Source organism: Aptenodytes patagonicus, chromosome 2 (assembly GCF_965638725.1).
Source record: "Aptenodytes patagonicus chromosome 2, bAptPat1.pri.cur, whole genome shotgun sequence".
In the NCBI taxonomy this organism is placed as follows: Eukaryota; Metazoa; Chordata; class Aves; order Sphenisciformes; family Spheniscidae; genus Aptenodytes; species Aptenodytes patagonicus.
The window spans coordinates 169577738-169604165 of NC_134950.1; the positions used below are offsets into that span (position 1 = coordinate 169577738).

The 26428-nt window shown below is 50.7% G+C and overlaps 1 protein-coding gene across 1 annotated transcript in view; it reads left to right on the forward strand.

The window, feature by feature from the left end:
• The first annotated feature begins 1579 nt into the window (after nucleotides 1–1579).
• Nucleotides 1580–26428, forward strand: part of WNT9A (Wnt family member 9A) — a 56897-nt gene continuing 32048 nt past the window's right edge. The window contains exon 1 of the mRNA XM_076332381.1: nucleotides 1580–1687. Coding sequence (XP_076188496.1) covers nucleotides 1593–1687 — 95 coding nt within the window. The 5' untranslated portion in view covers nucleotides 1580–1592. The remainder of the gene's footprint in view (nucleotides 1688–26428) is intronic.

A 26428-nucleotide genomic window follows, 5' to 3' on the forward strand; every position in this document is an offset into this window, starting at 1 on the left:
AATACCGAGCGGCATGCTTAACCCTTGGACAACCGTCCAGCCCTCGCACAACTGCCTCGTTCTTGCGTGACGGATCAGCGCTTGCAACCGGCAGCCCTTGCGTGACCACCCAGCCATTGCACGCTTAGCGTTTGCATGACGGATTGGCCCTTGCGTGTCTGGGGCACGCATCGCTGATCAGCCCTTGCACATCCAAGCCTTGCATGCCCGGTGCTGGCACGGCAGTCCAGCCCTTGCACGCCTGGCCCTTGCACGGCTGCCCGACCCTTGCACGGCTGCCCGTCCCAGGCACGTCCAGCCCTTGCATGACTGCCCTACTCTGGCACATCTCGCTGTTGCACGCCCAACCCTTGCACGAGTGCCCAGTTGTCCAGCTGTGGCACATCTACCCCTTGCACAACTGCTCGACCCTTGCACAACTGCTCGACCCTTGCACAGCTGCCTGGCACATTCAGCCCTTGCACGACTGTCCCGCCCTGGCACATCCAGCCTTAAACCTGGGCATGCCCAGCGCTGCCACGGCCACCCCTTGCACACCTGGCCCTTGCACGACTGCCCATCCCTGGCACATCCAGCCCTTGCACACCCACCCCTTGCACAACTGCTCGACCCTTGCACAGCTGCCCATCCCTGGCACATTCAGGCCTTGCATGACTGCCCTGCCCCGGCATGTCCAGCCCTTGCACGCCCAACCCTTGCATGACTGCCCAGCCCTTGCAGAGCTGTCCAGATGCAGCATATCCACCCCTTGCACACCCGGCCCTTGCACCACTGGCTGTCCCTGGCACACCCAGCCCTTGCACACCCGGCCCTTGCACCGCTGGCCGTCCCTGGCACACCCAGCCCTTGCACACCCACCCCTTGCACAATTGCTCGACCCTGGCACATCCAGCCCTTGCACACCCGGCCCTTGCACCACGGGCTGTCCCTGGCACATCCAGCCCTTGCACACCCACCCCTTGCACAACTGCTCGACCCTGGCACATCCAGCCCTTGCACACCCGGCCCTTGCACCACTGGCCGTCCCTGGCACACCCAGCCCTCGCACACCCGGCCCTTGCACCACTGGCCGTCCCTGGCACACCCAGCCCTCGCACACCCGGCCCTTGCACCGCTGGCCGTCCCTGGCACACCCAGCCCTCGCACACCCGGCCCTTGCACCGCTGGCCGTCCCTGGCACACCCAGCCCTTGCACACCCGGCCCTTTCCTGCCCGGCCGTGTCACACCCAGCCCCGCGACACCCCGCCCGGGGACACCCGTCCCCTGCACACCCCTCCCCGTCCCGTCCCGTCCATCCCGCCCCGCTCTCTCCACCCCGCCGCCCCGCTGCCCCCCTCCTCTCCCCCCGCCCCCCTCCCCCCCCCCCCGGGCCCCGCCGCGGCGCCCGCCCCCCCGGGGGCGTGTCCCCACCGCCTCCCGCCCCGCCCCGCCGCCGCGGCCCCGCCCCGCCGCGCCGGCCCCGCCCCGGCCCCGCCCCGCCGCCGGCCGGGCGCTCGCCGCCGGCCGCGCTATAAGAAGCGGGGCGGGCGGCGGGGCCGCAGCGGGCGCGGCGGGGGAACGAGATGAGCAGCGCCGGCGCCGCCGCTGCAAGATGCTGGATGGACACGTCCTGCTGGGATGGCTCTCCTCCTGCGCGCTCCTAGGGCTGCTCGCCTGCGCCCCGCGGCCCTCCGCCGCCTACTTCGGGTAGGTGCCCGGCGCTCAGCGCGGACGCGCCCGCACCCCCCCCCCCCCCCCCCCCCCGCTCCTCCTTTTTGACTTTATTTTGTTTTAGCGTTTTGTTTTTGCAAAAGGGGTTTTTTGCACCTTGTCTGTCCCGCCCGAGGTGGGGGATGCCGCCGGCAGCCTCCTTTCCCCCGGCGGGTGCGGGCGTCCCCGCTGACGGCCGCTCCGGGAGAGGGGTACGGGGAGGGACAGCCCCGTACCCGCGTCTCCTCCCCGTTCCGCCGCTCGGAGCCGGGCGACCCTAATCCCCTCGGCGTGCTGCCTGGCACGGCCGGGCTCTCCGGGAGCTGCAGGTTGCTGCCTGCCGGGGGCCGCCGTGCTTTTCCCAGGGGCCGCAGGCAGAAACTCTGCGGGCGCGGAGGGAGCGTCTCCCCCTGCCCGTCCCCGACGGGGTGGGCGGCGGTGGCCCGCACGGAGGGGACCCGTAGCGGGGTGGCCGGGGAGCCCAGCTCCAGGTGCGTGCTGTAACCTCCGCCGGCGTGGGGCAGCCCCGAAAAAACTCGTTATCTTCCCCCAATTTAAGCGCGTGCTTCAGCACCAGGCGCTGGCAAGCGGGTCCCGGCATCACCCCGGCGGCGCTGGTGGGGTTTTTTTTTTGGGGGGGGTAGGGGTGCACGCTGCTGTCACCAGCCTGGGACGGTGCAAAGCTTAATCCCGACAGAGGTGAGGGTCCCCTGAGGGGGGGGGGGTGGGGTGCGGAGCGGCGCGGCGCGGAGCCGCCGCATCCCGCGGCGCTCACCTGTGCGCGGTGCAGGGGTGCGGCCGGCAGGGGGCGCTACCGGCCCGGTCCGCGCCCGCTCCGCCGCCGCGCAGGTGGATCCCCGCTCCCTGCCCCCCCCGACCCCCTCACCCCCCCCTTCCTTGGCCGGGGGGGGGGCTGAGCTGGAGGAGCCGAATAAACCTGCTCACCCCCTCTCTTTAAAGCCCCCCCCGCAACCGCGGCCACGTCGCGAGGCTTCAAGTCCGCTGGCTTTCCATCTGCGCGCCCCCCCCTTTGCTTTTTGGGGTGTCGACGTAGCTGCCTCTTGTCTCTTTTTTTTTAAGACTTGTCCCAAAATGGGGGCGGTTTGCGAGGGGAGTGGGATGCGAGCACCCGATTAAGAGGTTTCGGTGCAAGTTTACTCAAGAGTGATGGTTCTTGCTGCTTTTTGGGATGTTGTGTTGTGACCGCTGGTAGGAGCCACTGGACCGGCCCTGGAGAATGTTTTAGCAGACTTGAGGTTTCCCCCCCCCCTTTCCAGTAAAACAAATCCTGGTGTTGAGGCTTGTCAATTGCTTGTGGTCTGGCAAAGTTTTCCAAACAGTGCTACTTACATCTTCTGTTTCCAACTCAAGAACTGTTTAACTTCCTGCTTCTGGGGCTGGTTTTGTGAGGCAACGGCCTGTCCTGTGTGCCTCGGGTTTTAGGAAAAGCCCCCTTCTCTCCCAGCAGCACACAGAGGGCTGTACCGAGCCCGTTAGCCTGTGTGTCTGCTGAAGACCACCGGCACTGTGCAGTTGTACTGTGCCTTAGGGACTGACAGGGCTTGTAAGGAGTTTGGCTGTAACTCTCCCGTTAATCCATGCGGTGTTGGTATCTGCTGTAGCGCAGCAGGTAACTCATTTCAGTCGCTTGCTTCTGGGATTTCTCTTCTGGCCTGGTGTGGCTGGTGTAGATTTTAACTTCAGAGTGAACACGTCGAGCTGAGGGAAGTGTGCTGCTAGGTCTGTCCTGACTACTTCGGGTTATTCCCTCTGTCTCAGTGCGGCTGCTGTTTCTGATTTGAGACTCCCTCTCTGGCAATAAGGAGGGGAGAGGAGATGCTGCCAGATGTGCACCCAGCCAGATGTGCACTCCAAGTGCTCCGGGGCTGCTGCGGTGTGCAGTGAAGTTTGCTTATGCAAAGCATCTGCTCTCTGGTTAGAGCCACAGCGAAGGAGCAGCATCTGCTGCTAATCTCCTCTTTGTTCTTCCGAGAGGCCTAAAGCAGAGATTGCACTTGCTGAGCTGCTGGGGACATGGGGGAATAGTCAGTGCTGAGGTCCGGGGTCCCCGCTAATCCCCAGCGATACGTGATCTAACAAGTGTGTGTGGAAGAGCTGAGCCCTCCTTGCTGCGGGCTTCTGGATATTGATAAGGAAAGAAGTCTTACCTGGTAAAAGCTGTATGTTCCTGCAGGGCTCTTGGTGCCTCTCTAAGTGCCCTGTGAAGGCTGGCGTTAGCTCTTCTTGCTATGCCTAGAAAGGTGGCCACATGCATGGAGGAACTGCTCCAGGTGAGGAAGCACATCTGTATTCTAATACAAATCTTACCTAAAGACCTGGATGGGTCCCCCTTTGCTCAGTGAGCCACTCAGAAGTGGGCTCAGTTAATGCAACACCCTTTCTAGGGAGGGGAAGGAAAACTCCTTCCCGGTCCAAGGCATCATCAGAGCCACCCTGACACCTTTCGGTGGCCTGCTAGACCCTCTGCTCCGGGTGCTAACATCCCTGTCGGAGGAGGTGGGTGGGGGGGGGGTGCAGAGGGCAGCAGGCGGCTGTGTTAAACAGATGTCACGCTGTAGCTGCAGCTTAGCTGCTCTGTTCCACGGTCTGGTGGGGGATAGGGACAGCTGTGGATGATCCCTTCCACCCCATCCCCAATGTCTTATTTCAGGGAAAGAATTCAGTGTCTCCAAATGTGTGGCCTGGTGGGGGAATTAGTGCATGGGGACAGAAATCGGGCATGGTTACATGATAACAAGATTGTGTCAGCATGTAGTTATGTCTGTGTCTGCCCCACAGGGGCAGCTAGGGAGTTGGGGGGGGATACTGGGGTGGGAAGGCCATGACTGGAGGCCGCTGCTTCTCTGTATGTCTGGCTCCGGTTTCTTAGAGAGTTGCACAAGCAGCCAAAAATGATAAATGCCCTCTGGAAGTAGAGCTTGGTGTATGTGAGAGAAAGCGTTGGTGCAGATGGGGGCCCTTGCTGCTGTTTTGCTCCATCCCCAAGCTGCCTGGTTAGGACATGAGCTGAAGGTAACAGTTCACTGTCGGGGGTGAAAGGAGGGGCAGGCTCGTCCCTCACCTAGGGTTAAGCTGGCAGCCTCTCTGCTGCTCCCTGGGTGTTGCTGACCACCTCCCTGGTGCAGGAGAGAAGCAGGTGCCAGCTTGACCAGCTTGGAGCTGGTGCACAGCAAAGGCAGGACCTGAAGTGATGCTGATGTGTAGCAGTGAGCAGAGCTGAGTCCCTGTAGGCACCTACTCAGGAGGGGTCTGTTAGCACCGATTACTGGAAGGCCGCTGAAAGAGCCTGGCTTCAGGGATGTGGTGATGCTACAGCTCCTAAGCCTTGTCTGAGAGGAGACTTCTTGATGCCAGAGAGGAAAAAGCATGCCTGCAAAACTGAGCAGGACCTGATGGCTTGTGGGAGGTTTAGTTGCCCATCAGGATGTCTGATGATGAAGGGTGCATTTTAGGGTAGGAGTACGTATGGGAGACTATTACTGGCTGAGTCTATACCAGAGGGGGAAGCATTGCCTTGAGATAAGCGTCAGCTGAGGCTGGCTTGTTGAGATGCCCTGGCTGTTCTAAAAGTGAGCCTGCTTTTATGTTCAGCCATCTCCTGTGCAGCTGGGCTGTCTGAAAACTGATTTGCACCATATTACAGCTGGCTGATGGGGGTAGCTTGGAGCAGCCCCAGACTGCCGGGATCCCTGAGAAAGCATTGCATTTCACTTTCCTCCCCTCTCTGCTTTTCTTGTGCCTTAAAGCTTTGGGTGTACCTCCCCTCCCTCCCCTTCTCTCTAACATGGCTAGGGGGTGGTGGAAATGCCATAGCGGCGTCTGGGAATTGTGTTGGGTCTTGCACTACCGGGCTTTGGAAGTGGCAGGTGACAAGATTAGCCATGCTGGGGTGACAGGCAGGCTGGTTAACTTCAGTCCTGCTGTGCCCCCGTGCTAGTGGGATGGCAAACTGACCTGTAGGAGCTTGCTGCTTTCTTAAGCTGCCTGGTCTGTGGCTCTGAGGTTGCAACCTGTCCAGGCCATAAATCAAAACCCCTCTATTTCTTTCCGAGTGTTCTGATTTATAGTCTGACTCAGTTTTGATGCACCCCCTCCTTTTTTCTTGCTGGAAGAAGTGTTGGTTTCTGCAGCTTGGGGTTTGCTCCGCTTTCCTCCAGCGGCAGCAGGAGCTGGGCAGCTCTGCCCCCTCTGCGAACACTTGTCAGGACAGTAGTAATGTTACAAGTGGCTCATGCTTACATAGTGTTTATATTGACAGATTGCAATGTTCTTCATAAATGTAACTGATCTGTACACTGCACGCAGGCAACAGGAACCCTTAAATGCTTCTGTGGGGGAGAGGGAGGGAGGGGAAGCATAGCTTGCCCTAATTTACCAACACATCGCTAGTGAGAGCAGGTTCCTTACTGCATGGTGGGGCTTTTTGGTGTGGGAAGTGCAATATGTTTTTGTTCCCGTTGGCAGGTGCAAAATAGGTACCCCACTATGCTTTAGGTGCTGCTGGGGTAGAAATATTACATAATCTGCAATTCAGGGTGTGGTTCTGCTAAAATTACTTAGAAAAGATCTGAATACTGGACTTGGAGGGGTATTCGGGGGTTGTGACCACCCCGATGGGGTGGTGGGCTCTTAAGGAGGCTGAGAGTTAGCATGAGTTTCTGAACTCTGACACTACAAGCGCGTGGCATCAGCTTGAATGTCATCTCCAATAAAAGCAAGCCCACTGGCGCTGGCAGGCTTTGCTGCCTGTTTTTTCCAGCCTGCGGGCTATGCTAGGTGCTAACATGGCTCTTGCATATCAAGAATTACTGTACCTGTCACTTGATGGTAGTGTGGGGCCACACGCTTGCGTTTGCAGCTTCGGCCGAAGGCGTGTGAACTTCTCGGGAAGCTGTTGCCTAGCCAGGCCGCAGTGTGTTGGCTTTCCAGACGCGCTGGTCGTCTCTGGCGTGTGTGAGATGGAGCAGCTGGTTCTCAGCACAACCCAAAAAAACAAAACCTGGACTCGGGTGGCGAGGGAGGAATGCGGCACGCAGGCAAACACAGCTGGAGCGTAAGGAGGCAGCTCCTGGGGCTGGGAGGGCGGCTTTGCCATCCCACCCTGGGGTGTTTGGCTTTTTCTAGATGGCGATGCTGGTTTTAAGGTGCTGGATTTCTGGTTTTCCTTGGAATAGGGAGGGTGTGCCTGGCTGTTTCTTTTTCTTGCTCCTTTTGAGCTGGGTGAATTGTCACGTAGAGACTGATCTGTCTGAGTCCTGACTGGCTTCTCTCCCAAAGTTGGCCTCTCTGGGTCAGTTGAAAGCAGTGTTTAACCTCCATTCCTTTATGAAGGGGAATCCCATGCCCAGAAGCAGCATTTGCTTTCTAGGTGCTTGAAGGTGGCACTGGAATTGAAGTGCCATAAGGGCAGTGACAAACCCAGGAGCATTTGGAAAAATAACTGCATGCAGCTAAGGTCCACCAGACCTGCATCTACAGTCCTAGGGACTCAGATCTGTCCCAAATTAGGGTGTGAGGTACCTGAAAGCTTCCTCCGTCTGCAGTGTGCTCAGAGGATGGAGCAAAACTTTATTCAGGCCTGGATTAGTATGTTTTGGACTCATGTACTGGACTGACCGTGTTGCTTGAGGCTTGGGAATCACTACCTTGTGCCTCAGTTTCCCTTACTTGGAAAGACATCGGGGCCGTCTCTCTCTGAACTCAACTTGTTAATGGACACGGCGGCTGCATACAATGCTCACCAAATACTGCATGTTTTATTGCAGGGGTCACCAGTGCTACAGATAACTCCCTAGGGGGAGAAGATGGCTTGTTAGAGTATTAAGTGATACTTGGCAAAGCAGGAGGAGGCCAGTGACTTTCTTTAGTGTGACTGGTGATGCAGAACTGGAGGCCAGGAATCTATAGGACTCCGGTCTCCTGGTGAAAGGCCCGGTCAATGATTAACTTGCTTTCTGGAAGCTGCTAACAACAATAAAAGGGAGTCCAGCCCCACAACCCCAACACAAAAAGCCCATGAGTGTTTAATAATTAAAGGCCTTGTGCTTTATCGCAGGGTAATGAGAATTGCCTTAAGGCTTATTCAGTGGTAGGTAATTGAATTAGGTTGTGGGATTGGGAAGGGGGAGGGTTAAGTGGAAGGTCTGGAAGACTGCAAGGAGAAGCAGATGTGATGCTCCTTAGTTTGAAACTTTCTGACTGGACTGGGTTTTGTCAGTCTTTGCTGCTTTCTTCATTTTTCTGTCTGTTTAACCTGCTGTGCTTGCAGACTTGGTGTAATTGCCTCCTGGAGAAGATGTTCCTGTCCCAGGGATGCTCCATTCCCTTCATTTTGGGGAGATGCTGACAGTGTTTTTATTCCTGTGTTTTCCTTGGCAAAACATTGATATTTAAAGGCTTCTTGATTTTTTTTTGGTGGAAAAGCCAAGCCAGAAGATGCTGCTGAACTAGCATCTGTATTCTTGGAGTCTCAGTAGCCAGAGGAGGTACTGAACCAGTGAGCATCACTGAACCAGTGCTTCCACTGCATGAGGCAGCTTCTGATGTAGAGCTGACCAGAGCTGCACAGGGGTGGTGGGACCTAGAAAGCTCAGCTCATAAGAGCTAAAGGCCAGACTTGCCTGCCCTGTCTCCTCCTTATGTCTCTGTGCATAGCTGCTCTCTAAGAAGAGGGACTTAAGTTGGATAGGGATTTTGAAGCTTTTTTTTGGAGACCACTGAGGAGATGCTACATTGGAATATCCCCATGGGGGAGACTGTCTTGAACATGGTCTCCTGGGTCAGGCCACCAGAAGTGTAAGGACTTCTGCTGCCAGAAGCTCTGTATTGATCCTCTGTTCCCATCGCATGGAGCAATGTGGCAACTTCAGGGCTTGGGTTCTCTGGTCACTTGAGTTCTGTAGAGTACAAATGGGACAGTGTTGTGGTTTAACCTCAGCCGGCAACTGAGCACCACGCAGCCACTTGTTCACTCTCCCCCTTCCCCAGTGGGATGGGGGAGAGAATTGGAAGAGTAGAAGTGAGAAAACTCATGGGTTGAGATAAGAACAGTTTAATAATTGAAATAAAATAATAAAAGAATATACAAAGCAAGTGATGCACAGTACAATTGCTCACCACCCGCCGACCGATGTCCAGCCAGTCCCTGAGCAGCGGCCCCCCCGGCCAGCTTTCCCCAGTTTATGTACTGAGCATGATGTCCCATGGTATGGAATGTCCCTTTGGCCAGTTGGGGTCAGCTGTCCTGGCCGTGCCCCCTCCCAGCTTCTTGTGCACCTCCAGCCTGCTCAGTCGGTAGAGCATGGGGAGCTGAAAAGTCCTTGACTAGTGTAAGCACTGCTCAGCAACAACTAAAACATCGGTGTGTTATCAACATTGTTCTCACCCTAAATCCCAAACACAGCACTGTACCAGCTACTAGGAAGGAAATTATCCCAGCTGAAACCAGGACAGACAGCTCTTACCCTAATGTTTGCTGCCAGAGGCATTTGAGAGGAGAGGGCTCAATGCATTAAAACTGTCTTGATCTGCTGTATGTAAAGGCTCCCTCTGCCTAACCATGCAGCTACAGCTACCTCCTGGAGAAAGCACTCTTGGGTGGGATGGCACTTGCTTAGCTCATACTAAGTCTGTTAGACACAAACTTCTTTACCCCAAATTCCCTGACTGTCCAGGTAGCAACCTGCCAGCTTCCCAGTGCTTCTCTGAGGGTGTGTGTTGAAGCAATCCAAGGAGTCTCATGTACCTGGCTTTCCAGACTGCAAACATGCTGAGCCTCTGGCTTCCCTCCATAATGAAGCAGCCTTTCTCTCTGCAGCCAAAAAAAGCTCTCTAGTGGTTTGCAGCATGTTAATGCAGTTGGTTTCTCAATCCGAGCAGCCCTCAGGCAGAGGGCCTGTTGCTTGCACTGTTAAATGCTGATGGGAGGCTACTGCCCCTCCTGCAGCATGTGGCTGCGGGGAGACTGGTGCTGCAGGTTCTGGACCAGCACACGGTCTGGCTGCAGGCAGGACAGGTAGGATATGTTTTCCTGGCTTATTGAACCCAGAGCCGGGGAGCCAGCTCAGGTCAAGCTGAGTCGGAGCTAGAAATTATGGTGCTGGGTGGAAAGGGTTAACCCTTTAGAAGATGTCTTTGACATCTAGTTGCAATTTTTTTCCTCTTCTCCTGTTTGTAACCCTGCTTTTTAAGGTTCCCTCAGATCGTGGCTGTAAGTGCTAATGAGTCTTATCTCTTGAGATACTGTCATAAAATACACTTAAGAAGTTTATCAGCTCAGTAAGCTTTACATTTTATTGTAATGCGTGTTTGCACTGTGCTAAGTGGAACAGGGAGTATTTTGACTACATGGATAAACATAGCAGTTACGGGTTTTGCTCTAGCTGATAGAAAAATCTATTCTGACTTTTTTCCCTTGGCTGTTGCGGAGAGCTCTATTTCAAATGGATCAGGCAGCTCCTGCATGTGCTATGTGGTCTTCCAGTCTGCTTGTGACCTTAAATCATTCTTCTATAAGGTGTGGGGAGTATTTTGTTAATTCAGTTGCTGAAGGATTTCTTTTGGGGGAAGGGGAAATGACAGGTTAAAAAAACTTGAACTCTTCCTTTGGAAAGAGCACAGAGCAAAACAGCTCTTCTATACATCCACTGTAGAACATGCAAACTCAACAGTATCTGACATTAATGCTGAGTCTGTGCTGGCTTGGAAGGTAGCATGGAGTGTTCGGTTGATGTTGATGGGATGTCATGCTGTATGGGAGTTGGCATGAATTTTATGAGCGGATTCATTTGGCCTAGCTCATTAAAATAGCATTAATTGGATAGCCAGATGTTTACGCAGTTTGGGGAGAAACTAGCTTGCTCTGACTTTTGCATTTGCTGTGTGCTGGACGGACAAGTTTCACAATTGCAGCAAAAGTTTCCTTTCTTGGAAAAAACTGTTCTGAGTCTTCCAGAGACCGAAGTAGCATAATTGGCCATTTACTGTGCATAGTAGGAGGTAGCTTCTTGTGCAGTGGAGCAACATGTGATTTCCCCTAGATGTGAATGAAGTACTGAGATGCCCATAGGAATATCTGAGCTTTGCTTAAAAACCTGTCAAATGGCCCTGTCTGGCTAAGGCGGTCCTGGGAGGAACGGGCAGAAGCTTAGCCAGAACCTTGGTCTGATGTTGACCTTCTCTGAAACCAAATTGTAGAGCAGCCTCCCAAAGCAAGTAGGGTCAAGCAACTGTTGCTCTCAAGACCAAGTCCTTTTGGAAGAGGTCAGCTGATGAGCAAAAGAATTAGCTTCCATCTGCTCTTGGTCTACTTAATTTTCTTCTCCATTGTTAGAGTCCAGCAAAATTAAGTTTCCTTTGAGATACACAAGGGTGTGTCTTGAGTCTGACCACTGGGTGATGCCTTCCTGTGTAACGTACAGGTAGGTGAGACAGGCTGCCAGGGTGAATTACTTTGAAGCACAGAGCCCATGGCTTGACACTGGGTTTCCTGCTTCTGTACGTTAAGCACCTCTTAACTTCTTCCCAAAAGGTCATGGCCCTGCTCCAAAAGCCTCAGCACTGCCAGATGAGCATCTACTGAGGTAGGCTCACCCATGTCTTCAAGAATACCTGCTCTAACTTCCAGTCAGAGCAAGTTATTACCCTTTAAATTCTACCTCCACAAAGTGCCTTATTTACGTTCCCTGCTGTCATCAATCAGCTGCATGTGACAGCTTCCCCAGCTCTGCATGTGGGAGTGTGCTGTGTGTTGCTACAGCGTGCGCAGGAGTGCACTGGTGCTAGCTGACCCCTCCGTAGGCTTGGCTGGAGGGGCCGTCGGTGGGGGGGCTGCAGGATCACCCAAGCGCTCACGTTACAGAGGAGTGCCCATCTGCTGAGCTCTGGCATGCGCAGCCTGGCAGGTTGCTCTCACGGACTTGTTTGCTGCGATCTTTGTAGACTTTCCCTGCCTGATCGCCTGAAAGAAATGGCACAGAGGCGTTGCTGTGCCCTAGTCCTCATGATCCGCCTACAGCTAATTCCCAGAGTAGACCTTGCTGTGTGACCCCCTGCTGAGTTGGGTGCATTGACTGACTTTTACTATTACGGTGAGCTCAGACCTTTACGTATCCTCATTGCAATGTCTTCTCTGTGGGTTGATTATTTTTTTTAAAGTTTGGTGATCTCATGCTTGGTATTGCAACAAAACAAAGCCAGGCAGCCCTGGGGGCAATAACTGCACTTCTCTTAGACTGCAGCTGAAGATTGTAGGTGAAGCTAGTTTTGCATGTTGCAGAGGACCTCTCGCAGGGCTTTCCAGCTCCATCTTCTAGGATTACTGTTAGTAAGCACCTTGCTCTCTGAAGTTGCCAAGGTGAAGTGTTCAATCTTCTGGATGTTGAGATAGTGCTCCTTGGCCACGCCTGAAGCTGAGCTTAGAGGGGCTGCAGTTTACCCTGGTGACCAGCACGATGCCTCACTTTTTGAATCAGCGCTAAGACCTCTGGTAGCTGACTGCTGGTAGGGTGTGTTTTTTCTGGTGGGGATCTACCCTGCTTGGCCTTAGCACTGAAGCTCCTCACCGCCTGCAGGAAGGGTAGGTGTCTTGCCTGCAGAAGGTCTGCCAGATCCTTTCCCAGATGGCTTGCTTCCCCAAATCTTGCTTTGACTTCAGTGTCTCCTGATTCCCATGGAAAAACCAGTCAGCCCTGTCTCCTGTGGGTGTGCAGAGCCTCTTGTAAGGCAGTGCCTTTCAGCATTGCGGAGTGTAAATGAGGGTGCATCAGAGAAAGCATCGCAAAATACTCGGGCAAGCAAAGAAACTGTGCTTCCACTCGAGTTTAGCATAGGAAGGCCACTGTGTGTTTTGGTGTTTCTCAGCTTCTTTACATCCTACTGCTCTCTAGCCTCAAGCACAAGTATCCCAACCCAGCCAGGTCTGAGGAGGCCTGGATACCTCCTTCAGTAGTCTCAAAAGAGACTTCTAGTGTCCCTTCTCAGGCGTGGGAGCATCTGAACCCCACTGACCTGGGGCATGCCACAGCACTACACGCCTCTTGCAGTGGCACTGCTTGTAGAGCTGAACTTCTCCACTGTATGGAACCAGCTTTGGTCCTGCTCAGGTGAGAGTTATGATGTGAATGAATGAGCTATGATGTGTGCTATGACATCAGAGTGTCTGGGAGACAAGTTTAGCTCAGGGTGGGGTATTCATCTGGGAGCCAGGGCAGCTGGTGGGACTGGGTAGGTACCCAGGGAAACAGCTGAGTGATTGCACTTAGGATGAGGATCCAACTTGGCCAAATCCTTTTGGGCTGGCCCCACTGGTGCTGGTTACAGGGACCTCTCCCAGAGCAATCGGTGACTTCAGTGGAGCTTGCCCAGCTCAGTGACAGAGTTCAGCTTACTGCTCTGTTGCAAGCCCTGCTGTGCTACAGCTCTCCGGGGCTGCCCATCTCCTCTGACAAGAAACCCTATCCTGGAGCCCAAACCCCTCTGGGGACAGTTCACCAGAACTGATACTTTATTTAAAAGAACTGACTTGTTTTGCTTAATCTTGACAAAATTCTTTTCTAGCCCTAATCCTCTTCCAGTGTAAGGTGAGATCTTGAAATACCTGGCAAACTTATAGCATACCTCTCTTTCTGCATCTCTGGGCCCCTCTGTAATCAAAGGTGAAGGGGGGTAGGGATGTTTTCAGCCCCTGCCAAAGATAAATCTCCTGCTGGGAGCTAGCAGGGAGCTATTTCCCAGTCTGTGGTTAGCAAGTTGATCTGACAGGCCAGAGGTGAAACAGCCACTTGAGCTGAATTACAGGGTCTAACCAAAGATCCAACACTTCCTTTGGCTCATTAGCACGGCTGTGTTGCATCCCTGGTGACTATTTCTATCTTCTGGCTTGTCCCATGTTGACTCTGGAAATCCAGAGGCTTAGCATGAGTTTGAAGAGAGGACTGAAGCTGAAGACCTGTTCTTGGGAGAGTGTGAACTGGGCTAAACAAGGCTTTGAGCAGTCCCTGCGGTCAGTGTTACATGGCTATTCTTTGTTCTGCCTGATTGAAGCCATAATCTCCATGCTGGTTTCTGTAGCTGATGAAGATGTGTTTATAGGCAGAGACCTGTCCCCGCAAGGTGCGGGACAGATGCTGGGCCAAAGAGATTTGGAGGGGAGTGGGACCAGGCATAATCCTGCATTTGTCTCCTGAGCTTGCAGAGGGATCAACAGCCATGCAGAAACAAATCTTATGATGTAGTGGAGATGCCTTAAAACTAACTGCAGTTTGCCTCTGGGGAGCTTGTGGTCCTGTCTTCCCCAAGTGCATGGACTGGGTTCCCTGTGGGCTGTCCCAGATGCTGCCTTGTGGGAGGTACCAGGGTAAGAGAAGGGCATCCTCCCTCAGCACCCTTGAGGCACTTGCTTGGGCTGCTGCAAGGCTCATGGAAAATCTGAGAGCTGGAGCTGTCACTGGGAGCGGGGAGGTGAGCTTGAAGGCTTGGCCTTTTCTGACTTGTTGGAGCTTGGGTCTGCACCAGGCTTGATGACCCTGTTACCTGGTGACACTGGCTGTATTTTTCCCATGTCCCCCAGCAGCTGGCTGGAGTTGGATGCTCTCCCTTGCAGGCCATGCTGTAGGCAGGGGGCCATCTCACGGTGTGGAGGTGGGTGGTGGTGACCCCATCTGCTCCTGGAGGCTAACTGCTCCAGCACTGAGTGTGGTACGAGGCTGGTGAGCTGCTCTCAGGGATGCTGTGCTCCAGTTGCTGTTGGACAGAGCCAGCAGCACATGGTCAGAGGCAGGGGCAGTTGGGTAGCCTTGTTCAAACAGATGCTCTTGCCTGCTTGTGTGGGGCTGTTTACTCTGTTACCAGAGCTCTTTGGAGCACTCCTTTCAAGTGCTTTCAATTGAAGTGGCTTTAGAGCTGGTGTCTGACCTGTCTGGATGTGTTCAGAGGCCAGGGGTAAGTTTTGCCTCATTGCTCCATGGGCGTGAAGAGGGGAGACTGCCAAGCATCTGTGTGGCTTTGGGAACATCCATTAACCTCAGGGTACTTCAGCTTGTAAAACAAGTCTGTTTTCAGGGGGAGCAGGCTGTGAGCTGAGTCAGGGACTTGGTGCGCATCCCTTGGCTTTCCTCAGGACCCCCAAGGGCTGTTAGATTATAGACAAGGTCTGAAAGTGTCTTCTATAGGTGCCTGATGAAGCAGAGCTGTCCAAGATCGGAGTTACTGATCCTGTTGCAACAATAAAGGGGGTTCAAAGACAAATGTGTGTGGGATCTACTGATGGCTTAGCGAGCTCTGAAATGCTAATAAGCAGGAAACCCCTAGCTTCAGCCTGCAAGGGTCTGACTTCAAAACAAGCTGTATGGTTGAACCTTCGTTTTAAGGGTGCAGTGTTGCACCCGCTCTCCTTTTCCAGAGCCTTGCTGGGAGATGCACGGCTGCATTTTCAGTGCAGCTGCTGCCCTTGCATAAAGCACCAGCCACGCATTGCTCTTGCTACTGTCAGCTGCCTGAGCGCCTCTGTTTATGTATCTAAAACTTGAAGGCCGGAGAAGGAAGAAATCTGACCAGTGCAATGGAAACCTTCAATTCCCTGCGGTCCCAGGAGGAGAAGAGTAGCTTTAGGCTGGAGCTAGGAATGAACTTCGTTTGTACACTGCCTCTGCTCTCCAGGAGGATCAGCCAGGAAAAATATCAACAGTTCCATTAAAAAGTCTGCTGGTTTGCTAAAGTAGTGGAATAAACATACCTGTAAGGCATAACGGCCCGAACCGCACAGGAAACATTAACTAGAACGAACACACGCAGACTTGCTCCCTCTCCCCCTCTATATCTACCAGATAAAAAACACTGCGCGTCCATGGTAATGTGTAAATCAAACAGCAGCTGGGGGATTATTCTTAGCTGGGGAAGAACTGGCTTGGATCAAACAGGGGCTTGGTTCTTTCCTAGAAAGGCAAAACCTGTGCTGAGCCTGCTCTGTGCTGCTGCCTGGGGGGGGACCTGCAGTAGAAACTGGGGCAGGATGGGGTTTGGGGTGGTTGTTAGCCCTCTTTGATTTCTGTTGCCCCTTCTTAGCTTCCCTTTCCCTATTTCTGTGGCAAGAGTGTGGGGCTGAACTGTTTTTGCTCTAACCAGTTGAAAAGCCGGTGTGGAAACCAGTGGGAAGTGGGTAACACCCTGGGAGCTTGCAGAAGAGTGGGGTGGATGTGATAGCACTAAATGGGGAAAACAACCACCCCCAGCCATTAGTGTATGGTGGAGGTGGTCCCTTCAGTCCTCCACTGAGCCCACAATACATCTCCTGACATCTACATTACATATTTCAGTGAGGGGATGTGAGCTTCAAGTGTGGCTTGAATGAGAGATGCTGCCAGCACTTTTTTTTTGGACCAGTAACCTGGTCCCTGAGCTGCCCATAAAAACAGCTTTCCCCCTTGGCCATACCCAGCATATATGGTATGTACAGAAAAGAAATGTGGAAAATGCCTTCAGTTGCAACCAGATGGCACCTGTCAAGCACAAGTAGACGTTTCTATTAGTGTTCTTATTTGAGTGTCTTGGACCACTCCCAGCCTCTCGATAGCAAAATAGCCCTGCTGTAGCTGTCCTCCCAGAGCAGCCCCGGAGGCAGATTGATGTGATTATTGCATGCTAGAGACAGTCCCGGTGCTCCCAGGCCTCATCTGCACAGCCACTTAGCACAACTAATCTGAACTGACTTTTAAAGTGGATTAGTTCAATTACTCTTAACTAGCCCTGGTGGAAACACTCTCCTTGGGGATTAAAGATCCTTAATTCACTTTAACATACTTGATTTCAATGCAAATCAGGCTAAACTGAATTAAGGGCACTTTAGAGCCTTGTATGGAGGCACTCCTTCAAAATTGATGTGGTTTAACCACCCCACGTTGCATTCCTGTGCTCAGTTCGTTCCAGTTAGCATTGCTGAAGTGTCCCCTTACAGATGACTAATATAGGCAGCCTCTCAGATACAAAGCTGCAAACACATTACCTAGGCTAATGCGTGAACCAGCTCCTGTGAAGAGCTCCTGCATCTGCTGATTCAGTGCTTAAAATTGCCCAGCCGGGGTGTTTTAGAGGTGTTTGCTCTCTTGGTTTTTTTCACTCTTTTTTCTTTTCCACTTCTTGCTTTTTTAATTCTTCAAACCAAGCTCTTTGCTTTTTCACTTAAAAATGCAGGGCAGTGAGTCACACACCAGTTTTTCTCTGTTGTCCTTAACTCACTGGATAAAACGGGAGTACTTCACCAACAGTGCATTCATCCTCATAGCTCAGTAATTTAACTCTCCAGTTGAAGATGAGCTGTGGTTGTGCAAGATTGGCCTCTGTTTCCCTGAACCTTGAGTGAAAAATAGTCATTACATCTGTGACGCTCTGGGCAAGTGAGCAGGATAATTCATGTTTTGGAGAGAGGCGGGCAGGACAGGGGCTTTCTTCTGTGTTTTAAGTGTCAGATGATGTGTGTATTGGGGAGAAGAGGGGAATCCTGCCAGCACCAGGTGAGGGGAAGATCCCTGAGCAGGGGGGGAAAATGCTCGCAACATATTTTTTTTTTCCTTTATATTGACTGTAAACATTTTGGCTCTGCTTTCCGAAGGGGAGAGGTAGTAGCACTGACCCCCTCTGCAGATGAGGCTTTCCATCTCCTTGCCTGTATCCCTGCAGTCCTTTAGCTGATTTAATACCGTCCTGACTCCTTGGGCTTTACCTGAGAGCCCTGTTTTGCTGCTCTGGGCTCAAATTTAATCCCTGCTGAGCGACTGCCAGCAGACTGGGGAAGGGATGGCTATTTGGCACGGCTTTGCCATCTTTCACAGGGGTGGTGGCTGAGGAAAGGGAGGGTTAAACCTGGTGACTGAAATGAGTGCCAACATTGCTCCTGGTACTGCTTCTTCAGCCTGCCAGAGCAAAGGTTTATTTTGCTAATAGCTCTCTAACTTCACTCTCCCCTCCTTGCATGTCCCCCTGCTTATGATGTTTCAGCTCCTCTACTTAGTTTAGCATCGCTTAAGAAATAGGTGAGCAGTTTGGGTGGTCACAGGAGCAGCTGGCAGCTATATGAGCTTTTTTTTTTGGGGGGGGGGGGGGGGGAAACAAACTTTCAGTTTCTTTAGCTCAGGTTTTTCATGAAAAGTCCCCTGTGCCCTGCAGGCTGTGGAGAACGGAACAGGCATTGCACACAAACGGGACGTGGATGCTGCTGCCCTGCTGCGCCCAGGCTGTGAGACCGCTCTGTGCTTTGATGCTGCAGCTCTGAAATCCCTCAAAGGACCCACTGTGCTGCTATGCAAAGCCTGCATCTTGCTTACAGCCATGAGGATGGTGGAGGAGAGGCATGCCCAAAGCTGCCAGCGGTTCCTTTCTAACCATTCAGGGTCTGTTGGGTTTTATTTTTGGGGAGCAGAGGTGGAAAGACACAGCAGCCCACCACGGCTGGATTATAAAATGGATCTGGAAAGGCCCCTATTTGCAAGTGTCTGAACAATTGCTGGCAGACACTTTCCCACGCCAACATTTCAAATGCTCCACGAAAGATGCTCTGCTGTGAGCCTGGCCGCTTTTATCAGTGCTTTGCTTCCTAGTAATAAAGCTTTTCCTCTAACAGGTGATGGAAATTTCTCTGGCTGAGCCATAAGCCATTTTCATCTTATTTTCTTACCACCAAGGAACTCCTCCTTCCCTCTCTCTAGCAGCTTGTGCATGGCTGAAGAACATCACCATGTTGCTCTTCAGTCCCTGGCCTTCTTCAGGCTTGGTTATGAGGTGGGCACAAACAATGACAACATGGATGTTTGCTGATGAAGTTACGCATTAAATCTGGTTTCTCTGGCTAAGTTTCCTGGAGCGGTAATGTAAATCAGTGGCCAGGTCCTGGGAGGGTTTTTTCTCTTATTCTTGCTCAAAGAATACCCTCAAAAAGCAATACTCGAGTATTCTCTACCACTATGGGGAAAAAACCCAGTCCTATACATTTATTATATCCTTAGGTTTTTAATTACCTGAGCCAAGATGTCTGTCTTGCTAGGTTTTGGTGGCAAGCCCTAATGAGTTGAGCACCATGAGGTGATGGTTTTTCCTCCTTTAAGACATGAGGCCATTAACCTCATCTTTAGCATCTCTTAAGATTTTTTTTTTTCTGGGGACTATTGCTCCGGGCAGTCCTGAGAAGAACTTGACTGCACATCATTTCTTGTGTAAGCAGCAAACTTGTAACTTCACTCCTGAGAAAACACCAAGATCTTACTGAAAGGAGATGTTTCACCTAGGTGTAAATTTTTACTTGGGGATGATGCTGTCTTTCCACCTCATGATCTATGAAGAGGTGCATTAATACATCCTGCCAAACTGCCATCTGCAAAACCTCTTCCTCTCCTAGGGGTGCCTGGACAAGCGTGGGGGACCCCTCCAGGACAGCTCTTTGAAGACCTCTCTGAGGCCATGCTTGTACAAAGTAGGCTTTTCAGTAGAAGACAACAAGTAGGGTTGCAGGTGCTGGGAGAAAAGGCACCCTAATAGAAAAGGGAGGCCAGCTTCCTGGAGGAATTGCCATCCCTCTGTGTAGCAAGTTGGAGGTGAGGCTCTGCTTTAGCTAATTAGTCTCCTGCCTCTATCTTGGGGGTGTCCCCCTTACTCAAAGCTTGTGGCCAAAAGACCTCAGACTTCAGTGATTGAAGGCAGCTGGCATTTGATTGAGTTTGTAACCATCATCTAAAGGAGGGAGGCTAATGAGCTGCCTTTGTGAAGTGGGAATTGCTTGCACCAAAGAGCAACCCAGAGTTTGGCTTTCCAAGCCTTGGGGCTTCCCAGGGTGGTGGCAGGGAGCTCCAGGGCTACTCTTGTAAGTAGTCAGGAGTGCTGGAAACCTAAATGCAAAACCTGCGTAGACCTGTGAGCTGCATTTTTTGGACCCAAATGAAATGATTCCGCTTGAGATGCGACTTCTTCCATTGTGCGTTGCTATAACCGTTGGGCAGAATGGTAGAGGACCTGCTGGAGCAGCCCTTAAAATGGGTTTTCAGTAGGTGGAAGAAATCTGGCAACATCTGAACTGAATACTCCCTCCTGTGAGCTTGCAGTCTGAGGGATGCTGGCCTGTGGCATTCATGGGGTCTGTGGGGTTTCCTTGCTTTGTTTTCAGGCTGTGTAAATGACTCCTCCTTTCTACTGCTGCAACTTGTCCATAGGGTTGGAAAGTATCTGTTGTAGAAGGTGCCCAGCTTCCGTCTACAAAAATGAGCTAAGCAGTGTCAAAACTGGGAGTAATGGATCAAGTGAGATATTGGTGTAAGAGTTTTATGGCTTTTTGTGATTTCAGGTTGGTAAGTACAAACCTCAGAAGTTGAATTCTTGCTGTAATCGAGTGGTGACTAGGCGGGGGGGGCTGGGTGGAGGAGCTGAACGGAACTAAATCTGGAGCAGTATCTAGGCTGCTACCAAGTCCTGCCTCTGCAGCTCTAAGGACTGGTTTACAGGATAACCAAAGGAGAGATTTCTTTGCAGACTAAGCTCTTCTCCAGTTAGATGATGAGGCCAATGTCTTCTCTGGTACCTATAAATGTACCTTTAACAGAACGATGGTGTTCTCTTAAAATCACCGAAAACTCTTAAAATCGATAAAAATCCCTATTGTGGGATCTTTATACATCCTGCTTAATGGGTTCAGACTGGAACTATTTCTTGATCTCTTGCTGCCCTGTTTTCAGCAGCCTCTGGACACCCTGTGGGCTATTGCATTTAGATGCCAGTATAATTTGGTAAGGATTTGTCCTTTTTAATGGTTTCTTTCCCACCTCACTTCTTAAAGCTGCTCTAATTCCATATTGCCCTAATTGTGATATGCAAATTTTAAAAGGAAAATCGCAGCCAATGTATTTTAAGATCCTTATGGGCAAGCAGCCCCCTGCTTAACGTGATAAATTTGGACAGCTTTTCTCACTAAGGAAAATAAAAAGCCTTCCAAATCAAGAAAATTATGTAAGCAAATCCGATGAGTGTGCTCTAAAATTAAACCTGCCTCACAAGCTCTGGGGCCTTCAGCGTGAAACCAGTGAAGACTATTCTGGGGAGACTGTAAAGACTTGCCTAGGGGGTGTCCAGTGGTGTCCTGAAATTCTCTCCCCTCATTGATGAACTCACCCATTTGATGTGACCAAACGTGTAGGAACATAAAACTGTGAGGGACCATCCATGGTCCCTCATGGACCAACAACCCCATGCAGCGCTACAGGCTTGGGGAAGAGTGGCTGGAAAGCTGCCTGGCGGAAAAGGACCTGGGGGTGCTGGTCGACAGCCGGCTGAACATGAGCCGGCAGTGTGCCCAGGCGGCCAAGAAGGCCAATGGCATCCTGGCCTGTATCAGCAATAGTGTGGCCAGCAGGAGTAGGGAAGTGATCGTGCCCCTGTACTCGGCCCTGGTGAGGCCGCACCTCGAACACTGTGTTCAGTTTTGGGCCCCTCACTACAAGAAGGACGTCGAGGTGCTGGAGCGTGTCCAGAGAAGGGCAACGAGGCTGGTGAGGGGTCTGGAGAACAAGTCTGATGAGGAGCGTCTGAGGCAATTGGGGTTGTTCAGCCTGGAGAAAAGGAGGCTGAGGGGAGACCTCATCGCTCTCTACAACCACCTGAAAGGAGGTTGTAGCGAGGTGGGGGTCGGTCTCTTCTCCCAAGTAACAAGCGACAGGACGAGAGGAAATGGCCTCAAGTTGCACCAGGGGAGGTTTAGATTGGACGTGAGGAAAAATGTCTTTACTGAAAGAGTGGTTAAACCTTGGACCAGGCTGCCCAGGGAAGTGGTGGAGTCCCCATCCCTGGAGGTATTTAAAAGATGAGTAGATGAGGCACTTGGGGACATGGTTTAGTGGACATGGTGGTGTTGGGTCGACGGTTGGACTCAATGATCTTAGAGGTTTTTTCCAACCTGAATGATTCTATGATTCTATGATCCTTGCCCAGGACCAGCTCACCAACATCCTAAATGAGCCACAGTAGATATTTAGCCCAGAAACTTCACAGAATCACTGGATAACTTATCCCCTACCCTCATGCAACTCCTGCCATGCAGTATCCTACTCAAAGGCATGACTCTCTAGCACAGTTGTAGCTTGGTGAGGCTTTGCTGTGGTGGAGAAAAGTGATGTATCATCATCTGTGACCAAAAAGATCTGATGTGAGCTTCCTAAGCCTGGAGTTTGCAAGCTTGTGTTATGTGCCCTCTGCAAATGATAGTTATTCTAGGATGAAGGTGGCAAACTGAGTTACAAAGGCTTTTACTTGTTGTCTTGCCATAAACCCCTGTCCTCCTCGCTCTGTGTGCATTGTGAGGATCCTTCTTGTGTTACTGCTGTGTCTTCATTCTCCCGTCTGGTTAATTACCTAAACTCTTCTCCACTTTGCAGTCACATAAAGCATGTTTTTCTGTGGCATGTGGCCAAAGCTGCTTTGGAGACCTCTGTTCCCATGCTGTGAGCTGTGTTTGGAAAGGGTCAGCAGCATCTTCCAGGGATTTGAGTGTCTCCGTGAGGTTTCCCCATGGGGACTCTAGTGCCAAACTCCCTTCCAGTTTGAGGTGGGAGAAGGGAAGAACCTCATCTCTGGATGCGGTCGCTAGCGCAGTATCTCCAGCCACAGCAGGATTTAATTGACCTCCTTCTTAGCATTTGTGCTGACATGGCTTTGGGCTGTTGATAGGCTGGGGGTGATCTTAAGGGGTTCATGGCACTTCTCCTGGCTGAAGCCAGATATAAACACCTGGAAAATCTTAGCAGGGAGCACCTCTTATGTTATGCTCTTAGTTCTTGTTTTGCCCAATAGATCTGTCAACTCAGCCGCACAAGGTTATTTCCATCTGGGGAAAAATCTCCCCTAATTTTGTTTTACTCTTTTATTTCCAGACTGATGACAGGTTTCTAGCAAACATACAAAGCATTTGTTAGCGTTGCTATCCTTTCCCTTTGCCTGAGTTGTTCTCTTTCTTTCTTGGCCTTTGGTCCTCCTGAGCTCTTGCAGCCAGGAGGCACTGAAATCACAAATGTGCAAAATACAAGTTGGATAAACATCTTAATCTCATGGATACTTCAATCTAAATGTTTTCCGAGGCCCTCTTTCAGGAAGGATTAGCCGGTAACAGCGTCTGAAAGGTCGTAGCCTTGCTTCGACTTGCTCTGCTGCTCAAGATGCTAAACGTGTGTGAAAGCTTCAGCAAAAGGCCTGAGATGCCATCACTGTTCTCTAAGGCTCCAGGGAGCATCTGTGTGTCCTCTTGGGCTTTGGACGTTCATCTTGGAGCTCTGCCTGCCTGTATTAGCCATTGTGATAGCGTTGCCTAGAGCGCCCAAATGTGACATGTATCAACTGGCATTTTGGCTGCACTAAGTGTAAGATTTTTCCAGTGTAGGTTTATATCTGTGTTTTTTTTTCTCTCAAGTGTGCGCATATTACTGTTATGATTTATTTTCAGGCTGTAACTTTGGTTTTATCACTTGAAATACTTTGGAAACTTGGAGGGTTTTTTAAAATTAGTTGCAAGCCCTCTTCAACTTGGAGGAAAATTCCAGTGTGAAGAATGCTTTTGATTCACAAAGAAATTATGTTAGAGAGCTCTGGTAGAAAGGTTTCCTCTCACCTCTGTGTTATTTGGGCCGAACTTTCCTCCCTGAAGCTGCCATTTGCTTTGATAAAATTGACTTTGCTTCTTGACAGCTCCAGAATAGATCAGAGTTTGTTATTGAAATATCACGACTATCAACATGGATATCCTTCGGGAGAAAGTTGGGTGGGAAATCATGAGCATGGGAAACTAGTCTCGAGTGCTTAAACTCTTTGACAAAGGGTGGAAGAAATGAATTGGTATAAGCTTATACAAATAGTGGTTTTGATGATAAGTAATAGCAATAGTTGCGTGCTAGGATGGGTTATTCTTGCTCCCTTCTGTCCTGAGACCTGCTAGTCAGCCTGTAACAAGAAAAAAGTGAATGGCTCCCGGTTGTTCCTTTGCTATAAAAGAAAATGTCTTTCCCTGACTTTATTTTCAGTATTGCTTATTGCTCCAGCTGTGCATGCAAGTGATATGCTGTTGGGACACTTTCAACCACTGCTATTTTGGGGCTGCAGAGGGGTAAACTAGAGGGATTCCTTTCTCCACCACCGAGAAAACAAATGTCACTCTGGGGATTGTGGTGGAGAGAAAGCTGGCAAAGCAAGTGAGATCCTGCCACTCTTGTTCCTGTGGTTCAGCCTGCAGAATTGCAAGTGTAACCCATGCTCGCGGGGGGGTTTCAAGGAAGTGAGGTGTGAGACTTGTGGGTTAGAGTCCCTTGAGGATGCAGGTCAGGGGATGCTGGATGCCTCCATAACCTCAGGGAGGGCTGGAGGGAGCCGGGGAGGTCAGTGGAAGGCTTGGCAGAAGGCACACGCTCTTGCAGGGATGAGAGACCAAGGCTGGGGGTGGGACAGTTTTCTTGACACGGGGCCAACTGGAAAGTCTCAAGTGCAGATGAAGAAAGGGGAAGGGGAATGTGATACCGTCTACCAGGGAAGGACGCAAAACCTAAGAGAAGGACGTAGCCAAGTTTTTGTCGCAGTGCTATAGGGTTTCAGCTGCTGCTTCAGCAATGCTGTTTTGCAGTGATTTGCTTAAAGCGCTGGGAATTCTAGTTCAGGTTTGTAGAAGAGGCCAAAGAGATCTTATCTTGGCTTATGTATCTGTTTAAACTTAAAACTTCCTTGAATCTCCTAATTATTTCCCTTTAACTTGCATTCATACCCCTCCTTTCAAATATGCTTTGCCACAGGATTCAAGGGAAAACATAACTCACGCTTGGAGTGAGCTCCAACTCCGACTCACAATTGGAGTGCAAGCAGGGTACAGTTGGTGGCTCAGCCAGCTAGCTTTTAACTTCTTTTGCCCTGACTTTTGTCTTCTGCATGTTATCTAGCATTGAGCAGACAGCTCTGGTCCTGCTTCTTGCGTACGGTGAGAAAATCTGCTGGTTATTCATAGGCAAGTTGTTTCTTTTCTTGGGAACACAAGCCTGTACTCTTGCTCCAGTATCACTGTTTATAGTTTGAGATTTCACTGAATAGCTGAGCACCTTTGACACTTGGAAGTTAAGTTAGATCTTTCTGATTTTTTTTTTTAGCCTATTGGCTCTAATTCTGATAGGTTCCATGTAGTTGTGCCCTGTATCATCCTGGGGATGATGACTCAGTCTCCAGACCCACTGCAAGAGGTGGGATGTGGGAATTGTAAAGCAAGCCCACGTGCGTTTTGAAGACAGATGGAAACTTCATTTCAGGCTGGAGCCGCTGTGGTTGTGAGTAGCTCTAATGAGCATCTGTTGATGGAGTAGTTCAGGGAGGGGGTTCTCAGTGTTCTTTATTACTGATCATGTTAGGATATGAAGGGCTAAACTGAAAAGGAAGATACAGGTTGTTCATGAAGACTTACAGCAAAGCTCACAGAATATGCCCAATGTAGTCTTTAATTTTTCTTTTCCTGTTTGTAGTATTTCCATGTCAGACAAATTCCACCTGCGCTAAAGCATTGTCACAAACAGATTTATTATCTGATTGTTTATACGTGCCACAGGATTTCCCTGATGTATATACCCCCCCAGGTATAGGCTGGAGTCTCTGGAATTTGCCTGTCCCTTGTAATGCTGAATAGTTTCTGGCAAATGCATGTGAAAACTGAGCTGGACTACTGAAATGTGTCTGCCTGTGAATCCAGAAGCAGTGTGATTTAACGCCAGCGCCTAAAGCATCTGGAGATACCTTTTAACATGCAACTACTGCTAATGTAAGGCTTCATAGTTTAATTTGGGAAACTTCAGAGGTGAGCTGTGTGAGTAACCTAAATCATCTCCTCTGTGCACGCACACTGCAATAGAGTTTTGTTTTGTGACTGCATGCAAGTTTTGTTCTGCAAAATCCTTGCCTCTTTCAGTGAATGGGCAATTACTAAATATTTCTCTTTACCGTTCTCATTAACCGCATGGCCCCGAGGCTTCTCTAGAACACATTATCCAGGTTCTGTACTCGGAAGGAAAACACATTTTGTTCTTGTGGGTGTTTTCAAGATGCTGTCTGAGACGCAGAGCTCAGAAAGCTATCAAGAGTCCACTTATCTACAACATCCCTTCTGATGCTGAAAGTCAGCTGTCTTTTTATTACTTCTGAGTATTTAGAATTATTATAGGTCATCCCATGTTTTGTCGTCGTCACTAGGGGAACCCAAAGACTCAGTACCTGGAAAATGAGGCATGCTAATGACTTGTGAACCACTGCAAAAGCTGTTTGACTGAATTTGCCTTCTAGCATGGCCCTGCTAGAATGGATTTTAATTCTCCAACATGATACTTATAGGATCATAGCTTGCTCTTCCCGTGGTCACCTGTCTCCTTTCCATCTAGTTGTCCTGAGGGAATGAAGACAAGGTGGGAATTTGGAAAAGTATCTATCTCATGCAGTGCGCCTTTGCGGAATGTGGTCACAACTCTTTTAGATAGAATTGATTTCCTAATGCATACACATAATTATGCTGATGTTTCCTGGCCCTTGAGTGGCTGAATTGCAAGTCATTCGTATATAACAATTTTGTTCTTTTCACTTCTTCCACTTCTAGTTCTCAAAAGAGTTCACAAGGAATAATTTAGATACAAAACTTTCAAATCTCTTCATCTGTTTCACCTATGGACTCTAAAGCATTCTGAA